General features: G+C 33.4%; 1 protein-coding gene across 1 annotated transcript; it reads left to right on the top strand.

Annotated features, from left to right (window-relative positions):
* Positions 1-1,901: 1,901 nt before the first annotated feature.
* Positions 1,902-7,448, top strand: LOC114382492 (protein LONGIFOLIA 1-like). The gene is made up of 5 exons (XM_028341959.1): positions 1,902-2,687; positions 3,953-4,005; positions 4,085-5,902; positions 5,982-6,135; positions 6,305-7,448. The coding sequence occupies exons 1-5, from the start codon at positions 2,531-2,533 to the stop codon at positions 7,078-7,080; spliced, it is 2,958 nt and encodes a 985-aa protein (XP_028197760.1). The 5' UTR covers positions 1,902-2,530; the 3' UTR covers positions 7,081-7,448.
* The last annotated feature ends 3,434 nt before the right edge of the window (positions 7,449-10,882 follow it).

Genomic DNA, 10,882 nt, shown 5'->3' on the forward strand with positions numbered 1-10,882 from the left:
TGTGACTACACATTGGACCACACTTCTGAAATGCATAGCTACAAAGAAACACACAGCCAAACACATAGCCTTGCTAGTGATCCCTGTTTTGCTCCTGGCTAGATTGGTATAATACATTAGTTCAATTAATGACACAGAGTTCTTCAATTCCCAAATTTTTTCCAATTTTTGTTTAAGGTTAAATTAATATTGACCTTACAATCGGCATATTTTAGGCTACTGAGCAGGGTAATATATACTAACAATACGCTAAAATGCAATAATATTCAGGCATTACATTCTGCACTGGAAAAATGCAATGTTCTTCTGCATCCTCCTTGCAAAGGGAAATAATATCGTATAAGCTCCATTTTGAGGTCAGGTCCCAAGTAAGGAAAAGAAAAACAAAAAAGTAATTTGGTTAAAGTGAGATATGTATGGGAATGGTTGAACAAGCAATTTAAATAATCTGCAGGAATATTCCAGCCTGAAATGTTTACACAGTTCTTCAATTTTATTTTCTTTTGCTACTAAACCTATTTTTAATAAGATGTAAAATTGGGTCAAATATTTAGAGAAAAAACATTATTACTTACAGTGATCTTATCCAGTCCAAAAGTGTCCATACTGTCTCTACATAAAAAAAATTACATAAACAAATTAATGAAATATTTATTCAAATTTTTTTTTAGTAATGTTATATTTTCCTATATTTTCTTATTAATTAGTTTAATAATTTATAAATAAAATATTAAATAAAATAAATATACTTATATTTTTATAATACACAAGAAATATGTAATACTTTTATCTAATAAAGTAAAAGGGTTATTGAAATGATATTGTAAAAAAATTAAATTATTCTGAAAACTTATTTACAAAAGTTGATCCTAAATTCAGAAGTTGGGTATTTTTATTTTATGAAAACCAATCTAAAGTTATGTTTCGTTTAAATTTATTGAAGTATTTCATGAATTTTAATTTTACGCATTTTAATATATAAAAGAAGAAGAAAAGATTTGTTATTTTAAAAATAAATATACTTTTGAACTCTTCCGCTTTAATTCGAATATATACTAACTCAAAATGGACGAAACTATTATAGTTCTGCTTTTCAGATTTCTAGTGCATTTACCTACTTAAATACTTGAATTTTATTAGTTGCTCCATATACTAGATTATTGATAGATATTTATTGTTTCATTTATCATAGTGATATATTTATTAATTTTATTAATAATTAATTTTTATAAAAAAAAATGTGGTTATTTACTTTTTGGTCGGATTCTCCCCATCAAATATACTAGCTATAATATATATATAAATATAAATTAACATCTAAAACCAATAGAAGTTGTTTGAAGTCTCAATTCAAGTTCAAGCACACCAAAATATACTATTTCTTCCTTTACTTATTGTTTTTCCCTCCCCTCTGACAAACTCCACATGCTCATGGAGAGAGGCCCAAGTCAGAGACCCACCCACGTTATTGTGTCTGCATACAAGTGCTAGGAAATGACCACAGCAGATCTGCCTCATCTCTGACCCACGCATTCACACACCTCCCCTCTCTCCCATTCCCTCCTTTTTATCAACCATTTTCATATTTTAACAACTCTTATCTGTCTCATGCACTCAGATTCTCATACCCCAAATTCCACCCTTTTTCCCCTCTCTTACGTAATGTAATTAAATAAGAATACAATTGACCGGTATTATTAGGGTATTGTTTAAGAAAAAAATAAATTATTTATTATGATAATTATAAAAAAATTTATCAACAATGTAATTTTAGTTATTCAATAAAAAAAATTAATCAGTACCCTAACAATACTTGTTAACGTTTGTCGTTAAAAAAAGCTGTCACTACTAGGTTTTTATTCTTCCTACCCAATTTTTTTCATCGCTTGCCTTCACTTCTTCATATATACACCCCGCAACTCCTCTCACACACACTCTTTAGCCTCCTCTGTAGCTGTTGCCTCTGCAAGCGAAAAAGCAAATTAAAGATTAAAAAAAATATATTCCTCTGCTCAGTTTAAAGAAAGAAAAACATCTCTTCTTGGGTCTCTCAAATTTTTCCCTCTTCACTTTGGAATTGCTTGGTTTCCACTTCTTTTTGTTTCTTCTTCTGCTTTTGCAGGAGATTGATTTATATTCTCTCTTCCTCTGCTATGTGAAATCCCAACATCATCCAATTTTATGCAATTTTTCTGCTTTTGTATCTCTTTGTTTCATTCAAGGTCATGAAGGACATTCTCTTCTGTTTTCACATGCATACACACAAGTAGTACATGTAATGTAACACACATAAGCATAAAATTTGCATGACCAAGTCAATGCACTAATATTATCAATTTATCATCTTCTTTAGAATCTTCTCTGACCCTGAAGGCCAATTTCTTCTTCTGAATCACCGTAACATATTTCAAATTCTTTCTACCCCAAAAGAGGTCTTTGATTTCTTCTACATTCTTTGTGAGAAGGAAGATGGTAGTTACATAACTGAGGCCTTGTGAACACTGAAAAGTTAACAGTGTAGCAAAAAAAAATGTCTAAAAAGGTTTTGACATCAATGAAGGATGAAAATCCAGATTTGCAGAAGCAAATTGGGTGCATCAGTGGGTTTTTTCAGCTGTTTGACCGCCACAGTTTCCTCACAGGTCAAAGCAATAGCAGCCACAATCAGAACATACCAAATAATAAAGGTAATCTGCAATATATTTGTTATTGTTATGTATGCATTTTGATGGTGATTTTGTTAAAAGAATTAAGGTTAACTTTGATACATTTTTTTTAGTATGTGTGTGATGTTCATTATTCATAGACAGTACTAAGTGACAAATTTTGGTTGACATTAATAAAAAAGGACTAATTGACAATTTTTGATTGGCATGCATCTTCAGTAAAATCGCTTTCTTTCAACATTAATTGGACTGGCCCAATCAACTTACAATTTGTCCGGATTTAATGTCTCAGAGTAATCGCTTTCTTTTGCTGCATGTAGTTACAAGGCAAAACAAAACATTTTATCAACTGGCTCGGAATTGAAGATCATATAGAAACCATTTCCATTTTATGTGAAACCCTGAAAGTTTTCAAGATATAAAAATTTCAATGGATTTTCTGATACTTTCCTCCTCCAGATGTTTGCATATTAAATGTTTTAGAATGACAACTTTCATTCTTTAGCAGCGCCACAGATGCAGATATATATATATATATATATATATATATATATATATATATATATTTGAGTTTGTACCTTACCACTCCCCGTAATTATTTCGTTTTCCTCATTTAATATAACGATGAATGTTTGGTTGAAATAATTATGGAGAAATAACTATCTCTTTTTAATGCGTCTCAAGAAGCTGGTAAAACAAATAATTTTACCAAATACAAACAAATTCTGACTTTATACATTCCCAGAAAGCACATGTTCCGCAGAAAAAAAAGTATTTATTATTATTATTATTATTATTATTATTATTATTTAGAACATTTGTCGCTTAAAATAACATTACTGTAAATGTGTACTACATTTCAGGTTCAGATTTTTCAATAAAAAAAAAATTGAGATTCCTTGTACGATAAACACCTTATGTTTGTGACAAGTAATGATACGCCTTTATGCTCGAATCATCCTTGATAAATATAGATAAATTATTGTATATACATGAAGATTGATGCATTTAAATTAGGTGTATTAAGCTAATAAATCATTATTGCTTCATTAAAAAAATTAACACAAATAATAAAAAAAAATTAACACAACATTCTTTAATGATGTGTTGATCTATTTACTTATTACATCCAATTTAGATGAGAGGTTACTTTCTTTGAAGCTTTAACATGTGTAAACATGTCAATGTATTTTTCAGGAAGAATTTAAGAATGAAGGGCTAGTTGAGGTAAAAAATTCACAAGATATTTCAAATTACTTCCTACTAAAATTTCGTTCCTTTCTCAGGTGGAATCAGCAACCATATCAAAGAGGTGAAAAATACAACTCAAAAGGCAACGGTAAGATAACTGGACAAAAGTTTGAATCATTAGAGAAACCTTGGTATGGAAAAAGTTAAGAATGTGAGTATGCTTGCAGGCAAATAATGTGAAGGTTGCAAGAGAGAATCAACAATTCTCCACTGAATCATCAGGAACTTCAATGACTTCATCGTCTCGCTCATCTAGCATGTCGTCCCTCGAGTTTAATAGAACAATTCAGATAGAGCCACCACCAATCAATCAAATGAAAATTCCAGAAAACTCTAACTCAGGAGCAGCAATGAAGCAAGGCAGCCAAGGCCATCAACCTCTTGATTTCTATGATATTGTCAAAGAGTCAATGCATAGAGATGTTCATGGATTGTCAGTAAAAACTGTAGCTAAAGAGGAAAAGAAGGGTCGTATCTTGAAATACATTGACTCTCCCAGGCCTTTGGAGCCCTCCAAATTTGTCAATACAGGAGTTATGGTTGCTTGGGATTCACCAAGACTCTCTTATGATGGGAGGGACACACAAGATACATTCAAATCCGCTACAAAGCCAAAGGAACTCCCAAGGCTTTCCTTGGACAGCAGACAAGGATCTATCAAAAGTTTCAATGAAGGAACAAAATCTCGTAGCCTTTTGAAGGGTCCCCAGAAAGGGTATGGTAGCTCCAGTACAATGCAGCTGCAGGAACCAGAAACTTCTAGAAGACCATCCAGTGTTGTAGCAAAGTTAATGGGACTTGAAGCCTTCCCAGACTGCACAGAAACTTGTGATACTCCGCCGCGAATCTCTAGCTGCGCCACCAACAAAAATGAGACAACCGCAGGACCTAGCACAAATGATGAGTACAAGCAACACCAAAGTGCAGCATCATCCCAGAGAACAATCAAGGGGTCTACCTTGCTTCAGTTTAGGAGGGATGCTTCAATCATGAACATGACGCCATATTCACGGTTTTCCCTTGAACCAATTCCGTGGAGGCAACCTGAAGCAAGCCAAGGTTCTCAATTACAGGATTCTAAGAGAAGCGAATCTTCAGCAAAAGCATCAAAACTGCCCCTCTCTGTATATGGGGAAATTGAAAAGAGGATAGCAGATCTAGAGTTCAAAAATTCTGGAAAAGATCTCAGGGCCCTTAAACAGATTCTTGATGCAATGCAGAGATATAAAGAATCATTGGATATTCCAAGAGATCAGTTGTCTAATTCTCTATCTGACAATAGAAGTAATAGCAGTCTCAGTGAAAGCATAATAGTAAAAAGCCCAAGACTACGGCAGAAGGACCCAACATCCACCACTGTTGAGATGTCAAATTCAACCCAGGGTAGTAAGTCGCCGATTTTCATCATGAAACCAGCAAAAGCTGCAAGAAAAACCAATAGTCCAGCTTCCACAGAAATGTCATTTCAGGGTAAATCAGGCCCCAGCAAGTTTAGCCCTGCTAACCGCACAAATGGAATAATGGGTGACAAGCTTGACAGGCAAACAGCAAAGGGTATTGGTCCAGCAATCACACATGCCACAGATCCCATCAGCCAACCCTTTCACTCAGTGAATAAGAGTAATAAGAAGAGAACTTCAAAATTGATGCAATCCTCAAAAGTTCGTCAAGTAATCAATGGAGAAAATGCCACCAACTCCAGCAATACAGCAGAAGCCAAGAGCCCAAGACTACAAAAGAAGTTTGGTTTGGAGAGGCGTTCTCCGCCAACTAGCCCATCATCAGATTTGAGCAGTAACAGAAGACAACAGAATAGGCAATCAGTGGAATTGTCTTCCCCAAGTACAACACCCAGACAAAAATTCAGTGAGATTAGCAATCAAAGGAGGGATTTTAAGCATGAAGTTGACCTAGAAGTCATTCACATTGATCATTCTGATAGGATCAATGGCAACACCATCCAGCTAAAGGGCATTAACCAAAATGTAAGTATTTCTTCCTCCCATCACTGAATTCATGCAACTAAATCACCTGGTTTAATGTTTTATTGTTTCCATTGATCAGAATGCTGCAGAAGAGTTGAGTAAGGAAAGCTTTATGGCTGAGAAAACAATTACAGCAGAACAGCCAAGCCCTGTGTCTGTTCTAGATGCTTCTTTCTACAGAGAAGAACCACCTTCTCCAGTTAAAAAGAAATCAGACATCTCAAAAGATTTAGGTATGTAGCACAATTCATTCCTAAGCAACATGGATTGAATGTTGAATCAGTCTAAAATCATCAGTAAAATGAATCATTGCACCAAATACACTTTTTTATGCCATTAAAAATAAAATCCAGGAAAGGAGGTTTTGTTACATATTGATTTTCTTCAAATTTATTGCTACAGATGATGCTCTGAACACTTATGATAGTAGTGAGGAGAACTCAGAAGATCTTCCACTTTCATCCAACACTACAAAAGCCAACTTCAGCAGTGATACTGACTTGAGAACTCAAAATTTGGTCGAAATTCTCCAACAAATTGACAACAGTGATGAGAGATTCACCAATTTCAGAGACAATAAAGATCCTGATCATAGATATATATCAGAAATACTGTTAGCATCGGGGCTGCTCAGCAGTCCAAGCTCTAGCCAGGTTTTTCATTCATCAAGTTACCCAATAAACCCAAAGTTGTTCCTTGCACTGGAGCAAATCAAGACAAACAAGATGTGTTTCAACATTGAACATAATGCCAAGAATATTGCTGGGCTGAATAGTCCTGAGCAAATGCAAAGAAAGCTAATATTTGATGTTGTTAATGACATTCTAGCTCAGAAAATAGTATTGGAAAGTTCTACTCTGTGGCGCCAACCAAATCAGCAAGCAGGTAGAAAACTAAGTGGACAGCTGCTTTTGGATGAGCTTTGCACAGAAATTGATAAGTTGCAACATAAAAATACAAATGTCAACCTGGCTGATGAGAATGAGAATTTGACAAGTCTCCTGTGGGAAGAGTTGATGCACTGTCCCACAATTTACACAAACAGTTACAGTGAAATACCAAATGTCGTGTTGGATATTGAACGGTTGATCTTCAAAGATTTGATAACTGAAGTTGTGAGAAGTGAACTAGCTAACCATTCTGGTAAGCATTGCAGACAACTGCTGCTTTCCAAGTAGGACTTCTCGTTAATCAGTTAAAGAAATAATTTTAAGTCTTAATCTGTCAACTTTCTTTTCTACCTATACTTATACTTTGAGGAGGGGGGAAATAAGCTAATTAATAGACATTTTAAATTGTATTTCGTATCTAAACTTGTGAGCATTAATGTCTACAATCATCTTTTTTGCATGTATTTATAGTGTATGTTGAAGAAATACATGTAGAAATGCAGATAAATGTATATATCAATGACATGATCTTTTTAAGTTCAACTATAGGTGTCTTAAATTCATCAGAGTAAGATGCCCTTTTATATATCTCTACAGTCATATTCATATCATTGTATGCCATTTGAAGATGTAGTTAATATTCATAAACCAGCTCATCTGTTAGCTGCTTTTAGCAAATTTTCATCTGTTTGTTTTTTGTTAGGCTCAGCTCCTCCAGAGGTGCTTAATGCCTCAATCGTTGATTTATTGCTTCCTTCGATTCAATACTTTTGGTAATTTTCCTCAAAAAACAAAAAAAAATCTTCCATGGTCTGGTCTCTGCCTAAGAAGATTCAGGAATCATCTCAACTTTTAATACCCATGAAGACATAAACAAAATGAAAATGAAAAAAGTTCAGGACGTGAAATATTCTCTACATAACTAGGCTACATTGCAAGGTGCTGGCTCTTTCCCTGCATCTTCCTCTCTGTGGTCTATTATATGGTTGCGCATGGATCAAAATTCAATATGAACCTAAGTATTATTCTTTTCACATTTGAAGTCAATCCAATCCTAAGAAACGGCTCACAGTCATATAACTAATTCAAACTATTGACTAGGAGTTGTATGGAACACAAGTGGTGCTAAAATTGTGTATACTAATTTTCTACACTTCAAAAATAAACTTAGGTTTTAGTCAAGTAAACAAAGATTTTTAGCAGTAACAAAAAATGATGATAAAAATAGATTCAAGTTTTCAAATCATTGCATTCCCTGTGAAGATAATTGATACATCCACTCTTTAATTTCATCCAGTGAATAATCAGTAAGTCTGGAAGTGACTCCCACAATATTTTAAATTTCATGAAATAAAAATAATCAGTTGGATAAACTTGAGATTTAACCATATAGGCATACTACAAGTATGCTCCCTTCGGAACTGAATAAAAAACATCTCAAACATCAAAAGGCTAGTAAACTTTTTAGCCTTCTCCCCAGTCATATATTTTAGCTTCACAGTAAAAACTTCAAGGGTATTTTTGGGAGTGAGGTTTTGGACAAAAAGGAAAGGGAGACCAAATTTTTTACTTCCGAATTAAGAGTTATATACTGTTTATAAAAACAAAGGATTAAGATATTACATCTATTTTATACTAATATATCATTTTATTTCTTTTATTCTAAACAGTCATCAAATGAAATTAAATAATATTTATTAGAAATGGAAATTTTATCTCCCTTTCCTCTCACTCACCAAAAACCCACTCTTAAACATACCCCAAAATCAAATCTTCCTTTCTTTTCCTTTTGTTTAGATATTCAGTATTTTGCCTATGCTTGTCCATGGAAATGGAAGTAACAGTGGAAGCAGGAACGAGTTCATGGCAAACCTTGACTTCTCAATACAGGAATAAGTTTTCATGTTACATGAGCAGCAGTATGCATTGTAGAAAATTATAATAGGGGAAATGGAAGACACATGGAATGAATAATAAAAAGCAAACACCTAAATGTTGAATTTCTGGTTACTAGCTCACCAATTTTTACAAAGAGCAACTTATTCAGGTGTTATAACTTGTAATTAAGCTGCATCTTTAATGCCTTAGACACTTGTTAATTGGCTTAATAAAGAGAGAATAATTGAACCAAAGACACTATGGAAGCAAGAGTGTGTCATCCATCATTCAGTGACCGAATGCATATGATTTGTGTGTACAGGGAAACAAAGAACATAGTGCAAAAACAAAAGATTAAGGGGAGCAAAAATAGGGCTATTAGTTTGACATTTTATAATTCATCCATTATCATCCCATTAATAATTTTTCTGTCTTTTCTACCGTTTCCTTTTTATTAATATCAACAATTATATGATATAGTCAACATACCGTCATAAATATTGCAAACAAACTTCAATAAAAAGAATCATCAATTAACTTACCAGACAAGTGAGGTAAGCACGTACCTGAAAGATCGTTAAAATGGGAACATGTCTCTACAAAATAGTAATATCCATCTTATAACCGCCATAAGAAGACAAGGAAATAGATTTCACTACCACAGAACTAGCTATACTGACAGTTTCTTGAACAAGTACACAAATTCCATTCACAGCAATCTAACACACAATTGAACAAGCTCATCTGAATTTTTCCAAACATTGTTTCAGAATTCTCAGCTCTCCTTTTCCTGTCATCCTTTCACGCCTTCCATCACAAATCATGGAAGGAGCTCAATGGATTCTTATTAGAAAGAAGCTCTGTCTGCTCTTGAAATCACAGTGCATGTGCTTTTCACAGCTTCAGTTGCAGAAGCAAAGGTCTTTTGTCTTCAACAAGATTTTTCCACAAAAGGGTTTTGCTGAAGCTGCATAATTGAATATCATAGCTAGAGAAAAGACAGAAGCCACTTCTTTATCCTGAATTCGAAAAAATACAGCAAAAAAAGAAGAAAAAAAATGGGTTGCCTTCCACTGCAAAGATGATTTTTTTCACAAGACTCAAGTTTCTAACGCATACATAATTATAAGAACAGTTCATTACGGGAAAATCCGAAGCAAACAAGCCCAAAACCCTACCCCGTGTAAATTTGAATGTAAAACATAAATTAGAGAAAGATTCAAAATTGAGAAATGAAAGAGGAAAAATGAAAATAAAAAAAGTTTCGCAGTGAATTGCAGGTCTTAAACGAAGGTAATGCATATTGAGAGGGTTTGAGGTTACAGAGTGTGTATAGCACAGTAATTACATAACTGATCAGAGGACAGAGGGTTAAGTGAGAGAAGAAATAGTGAAGTTTAAGGTTAGGGATAGCTTAAGAATGGTTCTTAGAGCATCTTCAATGGGAGGTGCTTCCATGATTTCTTAGACTAAGAAACGGTCTCTTATGAGTTCTTCTGCATTGAAGCATAGTGACGTGATAAAGTGAGTTTCTTCATTGCTAAGAATGGTTTCTTTATAAGAAACTTTAATGTTTGAATTTTTTACGATTTTTTATAATTTTTTACATTGGAGTAAAATTTTATATGAATTTCTTATGAATGATATGACACTCTGGAGATCAAAAAAATAATGTGGAGATCACAAAAAACTGATTAAGAAATTTATATGAGTTTCTTGCGAGATGCTGTTATGAACATCCACATCGTTCATCGTTGTCTCCGAGGAAAAGCGCACAAATGAAACAACAAACTACTATGTGGGAAGGTGGATCCTCTGCTGCAGCCGCCGGTAAACAGAAAGAAACATACAGTACAGGGTTTAGGAGACGGAACCATCTATTAGTTAGTCTGTGTTAACGACAAATGATAAATATAAGACTTTTTTTCAAATTTGTTTTTCTTTTCTATACGACATTTTTTATTTTGTATTAATTATTCTCTTACTAAAATACTATTAATTAATTTTCAATAATATTATGAATTAAAAAGATAAATACATTTGGTCTCTTAAGATTTTAGAGAAGAACAATAACACATTAATTAATCATGTAGAAAGTAATTAAGTAAAAAAAATATGACAAATTTTAATAATTTTAAGGATAATTTTAACCAAATAATTGAACACAAGTGATTAATGTGTTAAAATTAAATTTAAATTGTTTGGATAGCAT

This window comes from Glycine soja, chromosome 13 (genome assembly GCF_004193775.1).
Source record: "Glycine soja cultivar W05 chromosome 13, ASM419377v2, whole genome shotgun sequence".
Lineage (NCBI taxonomy): Eukaryota > Viridiplantae > Streptophyta > Magnoliopsida > Fabales > Fabaceae > Glycine > Glycine soja.

Coding starts and splice junctions, on each gene's coding strand:
- LOC114382492 (XM_028341959.1), top strand. CDS start 2,531: ATGTCTAAAAAGGTTTTGACATCAATGAAGGATGAAAATCCAGATTTG. Junction 2,688..3,952: donor GAACATACCAAATAATAAAG/GTAATCTGCAAT, acceptor TTCCTTTCTCAG/GTGGAATCAGCAACCATATC. Junction 4,006..4,084: donor ATACAACTCAAAAGGCAACG/GTAAGATAACTG, acceptor GTATGCTTGCAG/GCAAATAATGTGAAGGTTGC.